This window comes from Leopardus geoffroyi, chromosome B4 (assembly GCF_018350155.1).
Source record: "Leopardus geoffroyi isolate Oge1 chromosome B4, O.geoffroyi_Oge1_pat1.0, whole genome shotgun sequence".
NCBI lineage: Eukaryota > Metazoa > Chordata > Mammalia > Carnivora > Felidae > Leopardus > Leopardus geoffroyi.
The window spans coordinates 52,511,743-52,532,057 of record NC_059341.1 but is presented as its reverse complement, the minus strand read 5'-3'; the positions used below and the strand labels follow the sequence as shown (position 1 = coordinate 52,532,057).

Genomic DNA, 20,315 nt, shown 5'->3' with positions numbered 1-20,315 from the left:
AGACAAGTTATAGTTAATTTTTTATTTTGACAGGACACTGAGCTAGATATAGATCCCATAGAAAACAGTGTCCATCCTCCTGTAACAGTAAGATAACAAGATGATCTGAACTAGAAGAAGACATTCCCCCTAATCCTGTAATATTCTTAGGATCCTACATATTAACATTTTTCATTCACTTAGTTCTCCTTCCCAGTGAACACCTACTAATTCTGTAAAATGTGAACAAAAGCAGCCTAGTATTTGGAAGGAAACCTAAGCCAGAAAAAAGCACTCCTACTATTCAGATAGTTACAATAATCTAATGCAGTGCTTCTCGATTTAATATTCTAACAATCACCTGGGATCTTATTACGTGCAGATACCAATTTAGTGAATTTTGCGGTAGGACCAGAGATAACTGTATTTTTCTTTTGAGATACTGTATTTTTAATAAGCACCTACTTGTTGATGCTACTGCTACAACATTTTGAGTAGCAAGACTAAAAGATCTTTTACGGGGTGCCTGGGTGGCGCAGTCAAGGTTAAGCGTCGACTTCAGCCAGGTCACGATCTCGCGGTCCGTGAGTTTGAGCCCCGCGTCGGGCTCTGGGCTGATGGCTCAGAGCCTAGAGCCTGGAGCCTGTTTCCGATTCTGTGTCTCCCTCTCTCTCTGCCCCTGCCCCGTTCATGCTCTGTCTCTCTCTGTCCCAAAAATAAATAAACGTTGAAAAAAAAATTTTTTTTTAATAAATAAATAAAAGATCTTTTACTATTACCCAAATAAGACAGGTCAGACTATCTCATGAAGTGTGTGTCTGATACTGCACAATGATATAAACTAAAGTATACACAAAAACAGACACACACACACACACATCCTGTGACAACACATAATCCGTGAGTTTCAAAAAAAAAGAAAATCCCACACGATGTTAGAAATTCACACGCAATATTTAGGGAAGGACAGGAAGGATTTTCAACATAACAACATTTTCTCTCTTTTCCATGGACCCTTTTCCTCTTAAGAAACTACCCGGCACACCAGCCATTTCTACCATAACATCTAGAGTAAACTACATTGCTATTATGAAAATTATTTCCTCTGGGGGCACCTGTGCAGTCGGTTAAGCGTCCGACTTCGGCTCAGGTCATGATCTCACGGTTTGTGAGTTCGAGCCCCGCATTGGGCTCTGTGCTGACAGCTCAGAGCCTGGAGCCTGTGTCTCCCTCTCTCTCTCTCTAGGCCCCTCCCCGCCCCTGCTCATACTCTGCTTTCTCTCTCAAAAATAAGTAAACATTAAAAAAAAAATTATGTCCTCTGGGAACTCAAGGGTCAACCAATACATGTAAGAATATACCCTTCTTTGAGAACTCAAATTACTGTCAAGCAAAACATTTATGTGTAGACATAACCACAGCCGTCAGGGTTGCCAACTTTGAAAAGCAAAGGGCAGATTACTAATGACAAAACACAGGAATAGAGGAAGCAATACATGGATGTTACATTATCAAGATGGAGGACAAGCCCACGGTCTAAATGCAACAGAATAAGAAAAGCTCACTGATATAGTTTCAGATTCCACATTGCAAACACTGTAAAAAAAAACTATCACCTGTCAAGTTTGGGTGTATAATCAAATAGCCACACAATTAATCTAAAAAGGTTATTAAAAGACTCCTTCCTTTTCCAACTACATATCTGTATGAGACCAGTCTTCACATAGTTCAACCAAATCAATTCACTACAACAGAATGAATGCAGAAGTAGATATGAAAAACTAGCTGTAAAGTCAGATATTAAAGATGTTAAATATAAAACAACATCACTCTTCTATTTTTTTAACAGTAAAAGTTATTTTACATTAAGAAAATACTATGTAGGGGTGCCTGGCTGGCTCATTTGGTAAAGCATGCAACTACTGGTCTCAGGGTCTTAAGTTCAAGCCCCACATTAGGCATGAAGCCTATGTTAAAGAAAGAAAGAGAGAAAGAAAGAAAGAAAGAAACAAACAAACAAACAAACAAACATAGAATTGGTCTATTTTTAATGTTTCTAAAGTTCTTGGTTTTAATTTCTAATCCTATAAGTTTATTGATAAATATAACCCACATAAACAAAAGATCTTTAATTTTTTAAATAACTTTAACAGGTTTATTGAGATATAATTCATATTCCTAAATACTTAAGAAAGCAAAGGGGTTTTTAAAAGTAAAATGTTCAAGAACCACTCTTCTGGTGCAAAGTTTAAATGACTCTCTAAAATGTACTGGAAAGAGTAGGTTTCTGAGCTGGAATATTTTTTTTTTATTTGGAGTTTAATTCCTGAATTGGAAATTGAATCTGAGGTCCAATGGGTAGAGAAGCCTTATCAGGAACCTTCTCTTCAGTTACCTGTGAGGTAATTCATTTGTACTATGGATTCTCCTTGGTATCTTTGGGTCCTTTTCTTTCTCCTGCTCTTAATTACAAGGCTACTGAAATGTCTAACTTTATTTTTTTTTAATTTTTTTAATGTTTATTTATTTTTGAGAGAGAGAGAGAGAGCAAGCATGAGTGGGGGAGGGGCAGAGAGAGAGGGAAACACAGAATCCGAAACAGGCTCCAGGCTCTGAGCTGTCAGCACAGAGCCCAACGCAGGGCTTGAACTCACAGACAGCGAGATCATGACTTGAGCCGAAATTGGACGCTCAACCGAATGAGCCACCCAGGTGCCCCTAAAATGTCTAACTTTAAAGGAGAGTTAGGAACAGAGACCCGAATGGATATGGGTGTATAATTTGAATTTAAGTATAATTTACTCTCTTCACTCAAAAAAAAAATTAAAACATCAGAATTTCCTATAAATATGTCATTCATTAGCAAAGCTGCAGGTCTGTACTATAGATTTAATTTAGGCCTCCACATGTCCATTTATAAAAAATTAGATCTGTAAATCATACCCTTATGCCTTACCCAATTAAACACCTTCCAAGAAGACCAGTTACTTACTATGTGCTCTCCTCTCCTGGGGAGCTAATAACAAATTAAAGGGCTGACATAAGACAATTATTAAGAATTTTATAGCTTAAGTTTGAGGTTCTAGTCACTTTTGCATTTGTGATATAAAGACAATTAAGATTATTAGGTAATGGTGTTTTTCAAACAAAATTTCCATACTAGTAATCCCCTTTCATAGCTCTTGATCAGCAGAACTAAAGTGTAGTACATGGAGACTGAAAGACAAGCTGCCCATATCTGCAAGTCAAATTTTCAAGACTAAGCAGCCAAAATAGAACAAGGAAATTCTGTTTGAATACTGACATATATTTGTAACATTCACAAACCCTACTTCGAATTTAAATTTACTTAAAAAGTTATACTGTTCTGAGTGACTTTATAAATTAATGTAAAATTTTTGACATTACAAAAACTAAATACTAATAAAATACCATTTTAACATGTCTCAGGCACTGGAGTTCCACACAGAAACTCATTTGGGGAAAAAATTTCATCCACTACTCAATCTGTAAATTGTTTTTAGACTGTTTATGTTCTCAACAACAGTCCTTAAAATTATGAAACTACTAACTATGAAATGAATGGCATTTTACATTAAAAAGTGAGAAAACGGGCGGCTAGCTGGCTCAGTCAGTAGAGCATGCAACTCAATCTCAGGGTCCTGATGGTGTAGAGCCTATTTTAAAAAAATTTAAAAACAAACAAAAAGTTAAAAAAAACCATAGAGCTGTATTACATACAGAGTAAGAGACATCAAGGATAAAAGGTACCATAAACTTAAAGAATGTAGTAGCAAGGGGCGCCTGGCTGGCTCAGTTGGAGCCTGTGACTCTTGATCTGGGGATTGTGAGTTCAAGCCCCACACTGGGTATAGAGATTACTCAAAAATAAAATCTTAAGGGGCGCCTGGGTGGCTCAGTCAGTTGAGTGTCCGACTTCAGCTCAGGTCATGATCTCAGAGTCTATGAGTTCGAGCCCCGCATCGGGCTCTGTGCTAACAGCTCAGAGCCTGGAACCTGCTTCAGACTGTGTGTTTCCCTCTCTCTCTGACCCTCCCCCGTTCATGCTCTGTCTCTCTCTGTCTCAAAAATAATAAAATAAAACACTAAAAAAAAATTTTTTTTTAATCTTAAAAAAAGAAAAAGAATGTAATAGGAAAAAAGGATGATCAAGGCATCTAACCAATTCTTTCAGGATCTGGAAGTTCTTGATTGAGGTTCCACAGGGGCGCCTGGGTGGCGCAGTCAGTTGAGCGTCCGACTTCAGCCAGGTCACGATCTCGCGGTCCGGGAGTTCGAGCCCCGCGTCGGGCTCTGGGCTGATGGCTCAGGGCCTGGAGCCTGCGTCCGATTCTGTGTCTCCCTCTCTCTCTGCCCCTCCCCCGTTCATGCTCTGTCTCTCTCTGTCCCAAAAATAAATAAACGTTGAAAAAAAAAATTAAAAAAAAAAAAAAAGAAAAGAAAAAGAGGTTCCACAAAAGAACCTCACTAATCTCTAAAGAAACAAGGCGGTTTTATTTTTGTTCTCTGATGAAAACTATATGTTTAGGAAGTCTTAGGTTCATAGCTTCCATCTGAATTATTATAAAACAAATACTCGGGGAGCCTGGGTGGCTCAGTCAGTTAAGCGTCCGACTTCAGCTCAGGTCACGATCTCATGGCTTGTTGAGTTGGAGCCCCACGTCGGACTCTGGGCTGATAGCTCAGAGCCTGGAGCCTGTTTTGGATTCTGTGTCTCCCTCTCTCTGTCCCTCCCCTGTTCACACTCTGTCTCTGTCTCTCTCAAAAATAAACAAACATTAAAAAAAATTTTTTTTAAACAAAAAAACCAAATATTCTATAATTCTCATTTTTAAAGAATGGAACATGGTCCTCCATAGGGACTGAAGAAAGTGGCATGAGATAAAAGGAAACAAAAATTCTACAGGTTTATAAGTTACATTTAACAAGGTAAAATCGAGCATTATAAACTTAGCTTAACTTTGTAATTGGTAATAAGCTTTGTGTAGAAATAAGTATACTATATAAAGTTTCAAAGTATTTACCAAATTATAGGTAAACATTATACCCACACATCAGGGATTCCTAATGTAATCATAGTGCAGGGTAAGTTGTTATTTGGCTAACAGGTGGGTGACGTTCCTTTCATCTATGAAATTGCCACTTACTAGTAGAATGATTATGTCTCTTCTATACTTACAATCAAATTTATTAAAGGCTAAAATTCAAGAGTGCCAAGCACTTAAGACAAGCCTTCTTCAAAAGTATGAAGTTGTATACCTAATATTATATGGATATTATATTAATAATATACAACTTTAAGAGTGAAATTCTACCATTCCTCACCTCCATTTGTTGGAATAGACTGTAATTTTGTGCCCTGCTCCTTATTCTGGGCACTGACAATGAGATTAAAAGCCAAAACTAAACCAGTTAAAAGAGACAGGCACTTCAAGGGGCGTCTGGCTAGCTCAGTCAGAGGAGCATGCCACTGTTAGTCTTGGGGTCGTGAGTTCAAGTCCCACATTGGGTGTAGAGATTACTTAAATAAATAAAAACTTAAAAAAAAAAAAAAAAAGACAGAAACAGGCAGTTCAAGAAAATTATGGGAGCTCCTGGGTGTCTCAGTCGGTTAAGCATCTCTTGGTTTTGGATCAGGTCATGATCTCATGGTTCACAAGATCCAGTACATCGGGCTCTACCCTGGCAGCACAGAGCCTGCTTGGTATTCTTTCTCTCCCTCTCTGCCCCTCCCCCAAACACTCTCTCTCAAAATAAATAAACATTTAAAAAAAAAGAAAATTATGAATTGCCTGCCTGTTACATTTTATGACTTTCTGTTAAGGAAAAAAAGGGATCATGTAACTTACTATATCAAAATTTGTATCACAAAAACAAGATAGCCTATCTAAATCTGACTTCCTATACTTTATCATAACTGCCAATACTTACTGAGTCTATTTCCCAAAGACAGCCACACCATATACACTTTCCACATCCTCTTCTTTCAAAATGGTATGGGGATGGGACTCAATATTACCTACCCTTGAATCTGAACAAGACCAAGACTACTGCAAAAGTGACACTGCAAGACTTCCAAGGTAAGGTCATATACTACAGCTACCAGCTGACTCTCTCTCAGGACACACAGCTTGGAAGCCCAGACCTACCATGTGAAGAAATCTGGTTCCCCTGAAGCCACCATGCTGAAGAGATCTTATGAAAAAAGTACACAGACCTAGAGAGAGATACCAGGGAGTCCCAGATGTTTCAGTCTTCTCAGCCCAGGCACCACACGTGTGACTGATAATGTCAGTGGGTGAGTTTTTTGGTGACTACAGTCCCCAGCCTTTATGCTGTTCTAGGCTGACACCAAGTGGAACAGGAATGATCTAACCCTACCCAGCCCTGCTCAGATCTTAGATTTATAAGCAACATGACTGTTTTAAGCCATTAAATGTTGGAGTTGGTTATCATGCAGCCATAGTAACTAGAAGAATGCTTGATATGTAGTAACTCATTTAATGTTTACAACAACCATATCAGGTAGGTGCTATTAGTATCCTCATCTTAATAAAACAGACTGAGACACAGAATTACATGACTTGCCCAAAGTCAGACAAATATAAAACACTAATGCCAAAGTTGATTGCCAGACTTACACATAGGAAAAATCTGAGTAAATCACAGATTTGAGAAATACTGAAATACAACCCATATCATACATCAAAATAACTGACAGTTTCACTTGGTGTGCACACACAAGAAGTTGTTTCTTTGCTTTTGCACACCTATATAGCACACACAAAGGATTTTTAACACTTAGATATAACTTGACTCATTTAGGTGGATAGATAGCTTTGATAACAAGGTAAACTATTAAATTTGATTCCTACAAGTCAATTAGTTTCATAAAAAAAGTAATTCAAGGTCACAGAAAGCAACCCAATCCTCAGGTAGAACTTGTCCCAAATTTAGAACTTAGACCATTAGAACAGGAGCCTAACAAAGTCAACATAAAATCCAACTCCAAATATTAATTTGTTTAGAGATAAAGGGGAAGTCACTTTCATTTTTCTTTATCAAGAACAAATAATGGGGGGGTCTGGGTGGCTCAGTCAGTTAAGCGTTCGACTTCAGCTTAGGTCATGATCTCACGGTTTGTGGGTTCGAGCCCCACGTCCAGCTCTGTGCTAACAGCTCAGAGCCTGGAGCCTGCTTCAGATACTGTGTCGTCTCCCTCTCTCTCTGCCCCTCCCCCACTCACACTCCGTCTTTCTCAAACACTAAAAAAAATTTTTTAAAAAGATCAAATAATTATGAAATTGGTCGTACATGGGACTAAAGAATTTAGATCACATCAGATTTCTGTAAGGTCATCTGATTTGGTCTTCCAAACTGCTATGGTACCACAGGCTTTTAGATCTCTAAACTCAGAAGCAATTAGAAAAAATAAGTAAGAAAGAAAAAAAGAAGTAAAGACAAGTGCTTGTTTTATTACGTGTGCTACACATGCTCAAGTCACATCTCCCTAAGGCCCTCCCTACTCACCTAAGGTGGAAAGAATTCTGCTTCCTTATGATCTGGTTGATTTGTATTATGAATCACCTATAAGCCTCTCATTTTGAGTAAACTCCTAAATCTAGGTAGTACAATGCCTTGCACACAGTAAATGCTCACATACTTTTAGTGACAAATTTAAGTAGGATTTTTAAGGCAAGGAAAATATATGGCTTTGTCACACTGAGATAATCATAAAAATTAATTGGAGGCACACTAAAAATCATTAGCCAAAACCAAGATATTATTATTACTATTGTTACTGTAATTACAAGCTATTATCACTGTAATTTAAAAAGCTAAAATGGGTTTTTCTAATCAAGAAAAAGACTACTCTCCATCCCTACAATTATTTCTCTGAATAAAAACAAAAGATTTTTTCCTTAAGACCCAGCAGCATTCACCAAATTGGTCAAAAGGGACTTTATGCAACAATGATGAAATATAGCCTATGGAAAACAAGTAGGTTGCATTCTTATATCACTACTATGCACTGTGCACATCATTTTAAATTTCCTTCTCATTTCTAGTCTAGTCCAGAAAGCAATAGTCTAGTCTATTGCTCTTTAAGATTACTCCACCCACATTTTTCACAGTTTAAGACAAGATCAGCAAGAAATTATCTTCAAAAACACTGTAATACTAGAAACATTCTATTTCAATATAATTACATTACAAGGAGTTATCTTTTACCTTTTTTATCTTTTACCTTCTTAAAAAGATTTCCAGGAAAATGTCTATATGCAAAGACAGTACGTAAAAAAATCTGCTGTGAAGGATAACACCCATTTTATACAGAAGCAATCATTACTTGGTTTGTTTTTTTTTTAAGTTAGTTTTAAATCATAAATATGATTTTATCAGATGATTTCAGTACACACATTTCTGACAAAAATGCCTCCAGTAGTCCTCAACACCTCAAAAGACATTTCAAATGACTGTCAACATGAATTTAAAGCACTAAAAAATTCCACAGCTGATTCATCCACTATCAGAACTTTAACAAGTATTTATAAAAAGCAATGACATAAGTTTTATAATTTAGAAATGAACTTGGGGCGCCTGGGTGGCTCACTTGGTTAGGTGACCAACTTCAGCTCAGGTCATGATCTCACAGTTTGCGAGTTTGAGCCCCGCATCGGGCTCTGTGCTGACCAGACAGCTCAGAGCCTGGATGGAGCCTACTTAAGATTCTGTGTCTTCCCCTCTCTCTCCCCCTCCCCTGCTCATGCTCTGTGCCTGTCTCTCAATAATAAATAAAAAAAGTAAAAAAAAAAAAAAAAAAAGAAGAATACATTACAATGCTAGTTTATATCAACATCAGTACACAGAAGGAAAAAAAAATGAACTAGTAAATGTATTTACTGAGAAATACAAATGTCCTTCTAAAATCCCTCTTTTCTCTAATTAGTATCACTTCATCTTTCTAGAATATTGAAACATAAATGAAAACCAGAAAGGGACTTAGAAAAGCATTAAAATTAAAGAAATAAAATGCCAATAAAGACTCTCTATTCCCCTAAAGACTGAAAAACTACAACACTTAAATATCAACTTTTGTATTTCATAGTCTTAAAAGAGATACAGGCTATGTATATTATAATTACAAATGAAAATGAGGCCCAGAAATGTAAATGAATTCAAGTACTTAAGTTATTCTTTGCAAAAGAAACAGGTTGAAATTTAAAATAGTCACTGACTTAATACTATTTTAATTAAACTTCCCTAGTCCAGGCTGGTTATAAGAGTCACTTAGGCAGTATAGTAGCTAAGACCACATCCAGAGCCAGGACTGCCTGCATTCTCAAGGAGCTGTGTAACTCTGGGCAAGTTATAATGTCTGTGCTTTCTCGCCTCATTAGCGGTTTGTGAGGATGCAGTGAACTGAACTTCATAAAATCTTTTCAATTAGCTCAAGAGTCTCAGATTCATAAGCAAAATAGACACTCGCAGTTTTCTCCTAAAATAGTATATGCATTTATTTTTTGTTGTTGGGAAACAAAATATGGGAGGTCCACTTTCTAAATAATTCAAAAATCAAAAAATAAATAAATAATTCAAACATCATGGTTTTTCTCAAATACTATTTCCACCTATGCTGTTAAAAAGAATGGGGGGAAGGGATGCCTTGGTGCCTCAGAAGAGCACGTGACTCAATTTCGGGGTCATGAGTTCAAGCCCCATAATGGGTTTAGAGATTACTTAAATTAAAAAAAAAAAAAAAAAAAAAAAAACTTAAAAAGAAAAGATTTTGGGGAAGATATAAGGCACAAAACAGTTCTCCTTATTTCTTATAGTCCTGATAGTAAGAAAGAAGAAATTGTGTATCAAGTACATCCACATGCAATTAAATTCAACCAATCCCTGAATTCTGAAGATAGGCAATGCAATAGGTGAGTGAGTGCAGCTGGTAAGTAAAGGAAGTATAAAAATAAATAGAACCAGATTTTAATTCTTAAAAAATGTTACAGCCAAGACAAGACAAACACAAATGAATATTTCAATACAACACCATAAATTACGGTGATTTTTGAACCCAGAAGAACCTATCTAAAGTATCTTTGAGATCCTGGATAAAGCAAAGCCATGCTTGCAATATTCTGGGTTTGTCTAAAGGATAAAAGAGAATATTTGCCAAGTCTACATCTGAATTATCGTATTTGAGCTCCAAATTATTTTATGTTGTTTAAACGCTCACTTTTAAGAAAAAGAATCAATCTGAAGTTCAAAGAATGAAATGATTACAAGCAGTCTCTAGTAAAGCCAGTACTACAATTTCAATCACTTATTTTCACCAGAGTTTTCTTTTCACATCTCTAGGCATGAGAAAGGGAAGGATAAATGACTCTCAGAATTAAATAGAGCCCTAGGCCCTTTACATATTCCATCTCATTTAATCACAACACGAAGGTATTCTATTTTGCAGGCAGGGAAACAACTTCTAAGAAGTTAAATTATAATTCCTTCTAACTTAAGGTTCATGTTCTTTCACTACCCAACTTTTCTTTTAGTTATTTTAGTGCTGGATATGTCTGGAAAAGTAAGCAAGCTATTGTTCCAAAGAAATCCTCAAGAAAAAAGCTTTTTACTCAGAAATAATAACAATATTTTTCTTACAGGGCACTCAGGAAATTAGCTTTTCTTTCCTTTGATTCTGTTTCCCGAGCATGACTTTTCCTCCAACTTCTACCCCAGCTCAAATCTCTTCAGTTCACACCTGTACTATTCCTACTACTTCCTAATTGGTCTCCCAGCTCCCAAAATTTCCAACCTTTGCCACATTTTCCTTTAACACAGCAGTTTCATCATTCATCCAAAATACATTCAAGAATACCTAAGGGGGCACCTGGCTGCCTCAGTCAGTAGAGCATGTGACTCTTGATCTCAGGGTTACACAAATTCGAGCCCTATGTTAGGTCTGTAGAGATTACTTAAAAATAAAATCTTGGGGCACCTGGGTGGCTCAGTCAGGGGCATGATTTTGGCTCAGGTCACGATCCCAGCATCATGGGAACTGCTCAGGGTACAACCTGCTTGGGATTCTCTCTCTCCCTCTGCTCCTCTCCCTCACCCCCCCCCCCACACTGCTCGCTCGCTCTCTCTCTCTAAAATAAAGTAAAAAAGAAAAATTTTTAGTAAATAAATAAAATCTTAAAAAAAAAAAAAACCTAAAATAAGCATCAGGCACTGTGCCAGGTGCTGTGAATAGAACAATCATCAAGAGACACAATTCCTATTCTCAGGGAGCATACATTCTAGCAGGAGACATAAACAGTAAATAATAAAATTGTTAACAAGGTCAAGGAAGAACCTGGGAATGCTAGCAATGTGACTAACATAGAATCAGGAATAGTTTGCCTGAGAAAATGCTCGAGATAAGATCCAAATGTGACTAGGACTGACAAAAACAGAAGTTGGGGTGAGGAAAAAGAATCTGATTCACAAACCTATACTGGCAAAATGCCCACATCTGTGTTGGCATGCAAAATCTCACTTTAGCCATTCTTATTTCTCAGTTCCAATGTGAATCCTCTGATCTAGGCAGAAAGCCTCGTGAACATGGTGGGCTCTTTCTTTTCTGTTTCATTTAGGCTTTCTAAAAATTTCTCATCACTCACCTAACCCTAAAACTCAGCCCTCTCCCCACCAAAACTTTAATCACTGACTACAATACTCTCCAGTTTTTATTTTAATGTACTGTGTCACAAACAATTTACAGAAAAACTAGGAAAAACAACGGAGTCATCTTTTTAGTCTTCTCATTAAAAACTAAGTATCTGGGGGTGCCTGACTGGCTCAGTCTGCCCAGCAGGGGACTCTTAATCTCAAGGTAGTGAGTTCAAGCCCCACACTGGGCATGGAGCCTACTTTAAAATAAAATAAAATTGGGGCGCCTGGGTGGCGCAGTCGGTTAGGCGTCCGACTTCAGCCAGGTCACGATCTCGCGGTCCGTGAGTTCGAGCCCCGCGTCAGGCTCTGGGCTGATGGCTCAGAGCCTGGAGCCTGTTTCCGATTCTGTGTCTCCCTCTCTCTCTGCCCCTCCCCCGTTCATGCTCTGTCTCTCTCTGTCGCAAAAATAAATAAACGTTGAAAAAAAATTTTTATTAAATTAAATTAAAATAAAAACGAAGTATCTGGGGAGGCGCTATCACATTTCTCTCTTATCACTAAACAGAGCACCATGCTAACTATCAGAGTAAATGCTCAAAATGTGATTTTTTTTTTTTTTAAACATCCATCCATCCCTCTGATCCATGCCCAAAATTGCCTGTTTAGTTCTAAGGCCAATATAACCACTATTTTCACAAAAGCAAACTATCAGTCATAAAAATGAACTCAACATGTGGTTAGATCACTGCAAATCCATTACCATTACTAGAAAACATACCCCAAAGACTTTTAGTAATAGGTCAGCAGCTTCGCTTACATATTAAAAACTATTAAAAAGTATTGAGGCCTTTTAGGTCAACCACTGAATAGATATACATGTTAAAGAAAGCTGATTAAAATGTAGATTTTGTAATGAAATATTTGACCTGGCATTTCCTTTTGCAAGTTTCTGCAGCACTCATTTACAGATACTTGCCACACATTTAACAGCTGGTCTGGCACTTTTTGGCATTCAGATCTTATACTGCTTCATAACAACAAAAGATCATTACTAGCTATTTCTAGTTCATTTGTGCAGTCTGTCTCCCCTCCTCGTGAGGTCTCATAGTCACCAGTTTAAGTGAGAGCCAGAATCCAAACCACACATTCTGACTCAAATCACAGACTTAAACCACTACTCCTTATACTTTCTCCTTAACTTCAAAATTTCCATTTAACTTTAATAAAATGTTAAGCATTTTTATACAATAAATGCCTTAACAATGATTTGGAAAAAACCCTCTGGTGACTATCCATTTTGGATTTTCCATACTCATACTCATTTATAAAAACATGTCTTATAAAAATTCACAATTTCAGAATTGTCCAATCACTTAATAAACATTTATCATGCACCTCTGGACCTCCTCTAAGTTGGCAGGGGTTTTTTTTTGTTTTTTGGGGGGTTTTTTTTGGTAAAGTAAACCCTAGTCCCAACATGGGCCTTGAACTCACAATCCTGAGATCAAGAGTCATATGTTCTACCAACTTAGCCAGCAGTAGTTCTTAACCTAGACCAAACTCTTTTGAAAAGCTGATAGAAGTTGTTGACATCTTCTCAGAGACACATAAAATTTTGCATATGACCTCAATGGCCTTACTGGAACTGACCCAATACCCTTTTAAATTTATCAATACCACAATACAATAATCCAACCAAAAGCACTAATTCCTAGCCCTCAGTTTATAGTCTCCTTTATTTATACAAATTCTATTGTTGGCATTTCCATTTAATTCTAATAACCGAGTACCCGCCATATCCAAGATACTGTGTTTAGACACGATAAAGATCTAAATGAACTGAACCGTCCCTGTTCTCAAAAATACCACTGTACAACAAAAAAGGATAAAGCAAGCATTCAAATAGCATGGATTCTTCAGAAAAGTTCACAGGACTCTTAAAATCTTCACAGTAAAAGCTAAACTTTCTTCACAGTTAAGAAACTAAGACTCAAAGATATTACTTAAGATCATAATACAAAGATCTGAATTGTTTCCTTTAACTCAGATTACATGCTCTTAATACTGAAATATTCTACACCTCTCCACCTATAGAATAGAGCCATAGGCTGGGAGAGAAAAAAGACAAAAAATACCTATGTGAGAACTAAAAGGAAAAAGAAATGAAAACCAGGAAAGGATTCGTTGTGGCATTTTGATGGGTTTTAAAAGGTGGCCTCAGTGAAAAAATCTGAAAGAATTATTGTGTAACAGGGTATGAATGAAAAGAAAAATAGGAAAAACTTCTCTACTGAATAAAAAGACAGGAAGAATAAAACATAAGCAGGTATATTTAGGTCATAAAAAGCCTTTTGTGGCTTCTTCCTGCTGTCTCAGATCACTTACTCTGAGGGAAAATAGCTGCTATGTCAGGAGCACACACAAACAGATATTGACTTGGTGAGTAACTGAAGCATCCTGCCAAGTGCTACAATAAGTGAGCCATCTTGGAAACACTTTTCTAGCCCCAGTCAAGTCTTCAGATGACTGCAATGCTGGCCAACATTTTCACTGCAACCTCATGAAACCCTGAGCCAGAACCACCCAGTTAAGCCTATCCACTCCTCTCAGAAACCACACGTGGTAAGAAATTCTGTTCCCTGAAGTTGCTAAAGTTGAGACAAATTTATTACACGGCAATAAACAGCTAATACAATTGGCAAGGTGTGAAATTTGACTTTGTTTACATTAGAGCCAATGAAGTTTTGTGCTAGGAACTAGAGCAAAACCTACAGTTGGAATTAAAAGTCTCACAGCAATATGCAACATGAAGTGGGAAGTATTTTTTCCTCCCATTTTCCACAATACTCAGTAAAGAGTCCTGCACATAGTAAATACCTGTTTGGTTAGTAAGTCAACTTACACATAGGATTCTCTAATTGACTAAACATAGTAGTCTTTATGTTTCTTAAAAGTAAAATGGCCCCTTAGAATCTCTCCATAAATTCAACCCTGAAGTCTGTAGTTTTTTTTCATGGTTTGTTTTTGGCACAGAGCCATACCTTCCTTAACTGAGAGTTACAGATTATCAATGAAAACTGAGAGCTACTACAAGCTTCTTTCCCTAATCAAAACAAAAAGGTAGTTTAAAGAATGATTTCAGAGACTGTAGACAGCTGCTTCAGAGTTGAAGAGGCAAATACTGAAAGTTCATCATGGAGATACCTGGGTAGTTCAGTTGGTTAAGCATCTGACTCTTACTTCAGCTCAGGTCCCAATCTCATGGTTCTTAAGATGGAGGCCCTTGTGGGGCTCTGCACCGGCAGCATGGAGCCTACTTGGGATTCTCTTTCTCTGCCCCTCCCCACTCACTTGCACAAGCCCTCTCTCAAAATAAATAAACATTTTTTTTTTTAAAAAGGAGTCCAAGGGGCACCTGGGTGGCTCAGTTAAGCATCCGACTCTTAATTTCTGCTCAAGTCATGATCTCATGGTTGGTCATGAGAGACAGAGAAGAGCCCCACATTGGGCTCTGGGCTGACACTGTGGAGCCTGCTTGAGATTCTCTATCCCTCTCTTTTTGCCACCCCCCCCACCCCCCCCCCCACCCCCCCGCACGCTCAGGCTATCTCTCAGAACTAAATAAATGAAAGAATGAATGACTGGTTAGCCTCTATATCATAAGATCTTCCAAATCATACTAATGAGAAATTGGGCAATATAGGTCTATCTCGCCAGCATCTGAGCAATGTTAGTTACACCTCAAAGTTTGCAACCTGTAAGGTTGGGATTCCCAATTTTGATCCACAAAATGGTAAGGGCCTCTGGCCTTCCTGATCATTAAGTTTCAAACTATATGCCTTTCCCTATCATCCCATCCTTACACGTGCCCTTTTACTTGACATCTGGACTTACCCAGAAAGGCTGATAAAAGTGGCTGAAAAGTAGTCTTGCTTTTTCAAAATAAGTCATGGTTTCTATTCTAGTTGAAAATATATATATATATATACATACATACACATATATACAAAAAGACAACCACAAAAAAGTTATTATCAGTTCACTTATACAGATAAGAAGGTAAGAATATTTTCAATGTATAATCTGACTCAATAGCTAGAATTTGTCAACTAAAAAAATTTCAGAGACATTTTAAATTCTAAAATTCTATTTAGACATTAATTAACCTCTAAAGTAACCCAAAAGGTTATAATTTTTAAGTGGTAATTTTTTAAAAAGTATTTAAGCTTAGGTTCAAAGTAAAAGAGAAACTAGTTTTTAATGGTCTTGCACAGCTCAATATTCCTCTAAAGAAAAGAAATTACATTTCTTTTTCTAACTTTATCAAAATAAACACACTAATAATACACTTACTCTGGTTTTGAATAACTTTCTCACAGGGAAAATAACCAATGTTTTTGTACCAAGTGTCATTTATTCATTTTATAAATTAGTCACTTTTCACCACACAACACTTATAGTACACACTTGTAGACTGACACTTTGGATCATGAGCTTTCATATCTAAGTCTTTATATCTAAATGTTTCTTAAAAAGAAGCACTTACAGTCAAAAATATTTAAGATATTTCAACAAATTCTAAAGTATGCTAGATAAACTCAAAAGCATGATCTCATTTCAAAGTGAGAAAAACTTAATGGCATTCTAAAAGAAACAGTAAATTCTAATGATAAAATCATTTTGATAGGAATGCCTCAAGTTTTTTAAAAGCACTTTAAAACCACAATATCTTTCCATCGGTTACAAAAATATACACCTCCTACCATGAAATCAATTTATAAAATCCACATAGATTAGTGTAATCTGCAGGACAGTTCATAAGAACTATGATTCCTTCCCAAATTTAAAAGGACTCTTAAAAAAAAAAACTTAAAAGGCAACAAGGGGTCATTTCAGAATTAAGATTATCAAGACCACCATAACCAGCTTCACCAGTAAAGCTTTTTCATACAAGTGATAAATTTATTACCTTGAAACGGTAAAATGATTACGTTATTTTGTAGTCTCTTATGTTCAAGCATTAAGAAAACCAAGTATGTTTGATTAATCAGGTCTGAACCTTATTTGGACTTGTGGCACTAATATCTCTTACTCCTTACTCTGAAATATGATGTAAAATTAGATATTCCAGTGTATACCTTATAAATATGAAGTCAAAACTCCACTTCCTGAAATACTACTTGACCAACCATCATCCACTAAAGGGATGTAGTAGACAGATATTTAAAAACAAAAACAAAAACAAGATTAAGAAAAAAAAATCCTGACACATACACCTTGCTATTTAAGGTGAAGTATTTCTACTCTCGTGAAGTGGAAATAGCAGGGGACTTGATAATGTACTTTATTCAGATCCAGCTCTACCACTTGCATTCTATACTTACTGTTTTGAGTAAGACACTCAACTTGCTTCTTCATCTGTTAAATGGAAGTCAAAATAATACCTATCTTGCACGAGAGTTGTGCGAATGAGGCGGAGATATTTAAATTGTGCAGTACTAAGTGTGTGTGTGTGTGTGTGTGTGTGTGTGTCCGTCCGCACTCTAGATAAATGGAAGAACTATGGTAGATGCTAACTGTATGAACTAATATCAACTTTCAAACGTCTACTGGTACCAATGAAGGAGGATATAATAAAATGATAAATAACATATACTTCACTGTGTGGTTCTCATCAATTTTTAGTGGTCTTGAAGACATTCTCCTTCCTGCCATGCCTATGTAGTTTAGTACAATTTTTGTAGTCTATTTTAGCCCATCCAAGATGTTTTCCTCACTAGCTGTATCTAAAGCTGTATTTTCATAATATTTAAAGCTTGGTATTCCTTATAATATTAAATATGAACCAAAATGGTCTTTTTATCAGTTACCAATCAGAATTTCTAGAACTTTAGAATAAAGCTTTTCAAGCTTGTTAAAACAATTTCAAGATTGTTAAAAATTCTACTGTTCATCAAAATACTAGATGGTCAAAATACATGCTAGTATACTTTAAAAGCAGAACATACATGACATGGTTCTCTGTGCTTTAAAAAGTACATTAAAAACCAATTAGTTTCCAAAGTGATCAAAAGTAATAACAACAATTGAAACACACTAATAAATTTTAATGTCTTGAAAAAATGAAGCTTATTTTTGTTGGTATCCACGTTATTTCTCACAAGCTTTAAAAAAATGTTACTTTCTTCAGCGAGCTCTCCAATACATAACTTTAAATATTATCCTCTAAAATCATGACATCCATGTTAAAGCACTACTATATAAAGATTATAAACCACACACTAATAGAGTGTTTCCTTCCAGACTGTATTTTATTATGATTCCAACTCTTTGATTCCGTAAAATTACTTTAAAAGATATCAACTCATTATTCTTTTCTACAATAATTTGTACTTGTTTTAAACTTTCTCCCAGATTTGATCACAAATAGAAGCTACTAAAATCAGTTTGGAGATCATATTAATGACCACACATGAGAAATTTTAGAAGCACTGATTAAATAAAGAAGACTAGTCTTTTCCCTATTAAGTAGCGAAAACTGATAGTTGGGGTCTCCTCCCCGAACAAGGAAGTTCTGTTAAATCCAGGCGAGACCAGCCATGTTGGAAAACACTTGTCAATTATAGTTCTGACAAGTGTTCGCGAACACGGTTGGATGAAGCTAACCTTGTGTACTGAGGTGTGTACATCAAGGCCCTCTTAAGCCCTGCCAGAGGATCTGGGCCTACTTTGAGGATTGTTTCTGAGTTAGAGCTGTCCTTAGGTTCGTAAAGAGTGTAGAGCCGAGAGGAAAGAGGGCGGGGAAAGGAGAGTTGGGGGGAAATGGTTTGAGAGTTGGAAGCGGCTATCCGCAGCGAGAGGGGCGCGGCGACCAGGAGAGATTTGCGAGTTGAGAACCTGGGGGAAGGGCTGAAGATTTGGGGAGCGGGGAGATCTCAGCAAAAAGTCCCCTCGGCCCCCTCTGAGGGGCCCATGAGTGCAAAAGGAGGAAGGGAAGGGAAAACGCTTCAGTGCACTGACCTGTCCTCCGAGTCCATGCGGCTCAGGGGTTCCCCATCCGACGACATCTCCAAGCTGCCTCGCCGGCCCCCGGAGGTCGCGCTGCTTCCGCCACCCCCGGTCCCGTAGCCCTCATCGCCGCCACTAGAGACGACGCTGCTGCTACTGCTGCCGCCCCCGCCGCCGCCCTGGCTGCCCCGCGGTCCCTTGGGTTCCTCCAGGCCCTCCTTGCCGTCCCCATCCCCGCTGCTGCTGCTGGCGGCGCCGGGGCTGAGCGAGCGCGTCTCGTCGCTGCTGCTCCCGCCGCTGCTGCCCACCAGGCTCTCGGCGCTACTCTCCTCCTCGCCCCCGCCGCTGCTGCTGCTCTCGTCCTCCTCCTCCTCGTCCTCTTCTTCGTCCTCGTCCTCCCCGGCCTGGCTGGCGCTCTCGGGGCTCGGCTCCGACATCGTCTCCGCCTCGCCGCCCCCCACTCCGCCGCCACCGCCGCCGCCCCCACCGCCGCCGCCGTTCAACAGCAGCACAGCCACCGCCTCGGCCTCGGCCTCCTCTTCCTCCTCCTCTTCTTCCTCCTCCTCCTCGGGGGGCTCAGCCCGGCCCCGCGCCGCCGGGCCAGGGCTGCCGGGGGGCAGAGGGCTCAGGCGAGAGAGCTCCTCCAGGTCGGCCATGTCGGTGATAGCGGCGGCCATGGCGGCGCCTGCTCCTCCTCCTCCTCCCCGCCGCCGCCGCCTCCCTCTCTCGACTCTAGCTCCCTCGCCCCCTCCCAAACGCCCAAAACTCCGCCGACGCCGCTGCAGAGCAGGAGGAGGGCCCGCGAGCTGCGTCAGCCTACACACGCGCTACGGAGCCCGCGCGGGGACAGGCGCGCGACTGCGCGCATTCACGCGGAGACGGTTGCGCGCCTGCGCGGCGGCACGAGGTAGCGCCTCCCCCGGGCCGCGGATTCCGCGCCCGCGCCCCCACCCGTGTACCCGCCCGGCACCCGCCCGGATCCGCCGAGTCCTCAGAGTTTCTTTGGGGCCTTCCCACGCCTTCCCCTTCCTCGCAGCCGCCAAGACACGCAGAACGAAAGCTTGAGTGCTAGCCGGGGATTTTAACAGCCGTCTGAGTTCTCACGATAAAGTCATTCATTCCGGGGATGTTTGGGGAGTGCCCCTGGGTACCGGCAATGAGCCAGGCAATGAGCCCTGGGCTTCTGAGAGCTTGTAATGTACGAGGAGAGATCTTTAAAATGGATAAAAATAAGTAATACAATGCAAGGTACTAAATCCATACGGGTAGCCACAGGTTTTGGTCCAACCTTCGTTTGAATACCCCAAGAAATGGTTAAATCAGTATCAGAGCTAATGTGTCTTATGTTCAAGATCTTCAAACTTGTTAGCTCAGGAGTCCTGTAAAACAATTTTGTACATCCTTAATATAGTTTAAAAATAAATATACATTTTTCTTCAGCTTGTTATAAATATTTTATAACTGTCACACTTTTAAATGTAGCCAATGAACTCTAAATACTGCAGGGATTTAGTATCCACCAATATCCACTTTTTAAAATACAATTTCTTTTATACTTGGTTAATTTCCATCCTTCCTTTATCTTCTGGAACTCTATATTCGGCATCCCCTCCAGAATTTTATACTAATAATGAATGTCCTATTTGAACTGTTATATT

At 38.8% G+C, this 20,315-nt stretch overlaps 1 protein-coding gene and 1 long non-coding RNA gene across 6 annotated transcripts in view; one reads left to right on the top strand and one right to left on the bottom strand.

Annotated features, from left to right (window-relative positions):
- The window catches only part of AEBP2 (AE binding protein 2), a 96,228-nt gene extending 76,688 nt beyond the window's left edge, over positions 1-19,540 (bottom strand). The window contains exon 1 of one of the 5 annotated variants that reach the window (XM_045466903.1): positions 18,670-19,540. In XM_045466903.1, the coding sequence (XP_045322859.1) occupies positions 18,670-19,334 (665 nt within the window). In that variant the 5' untranslated portion in view covers positions 19,335-19,540. The remainder of the gene's footprint in view (positions 1-18,669) is intronic. The other 4 variants (XM_045466902.1, XM_045466905.1, XM_045466906.1 and 1 more) reach the window with 4 other exon arrangements.
- Positions 4,042-10,986, top strand: LOC123592061. The gene is made up of 2 exons (XR_006709570.1): positions 4,042-4,196; positions 4,449-10,986. It is a non-coding gene; the product is annotated as an uncharacterized LOC123592061 (long non-coding RNA).
- Positions 19,541-20,315: the final 775 nt, after the last annotated feature.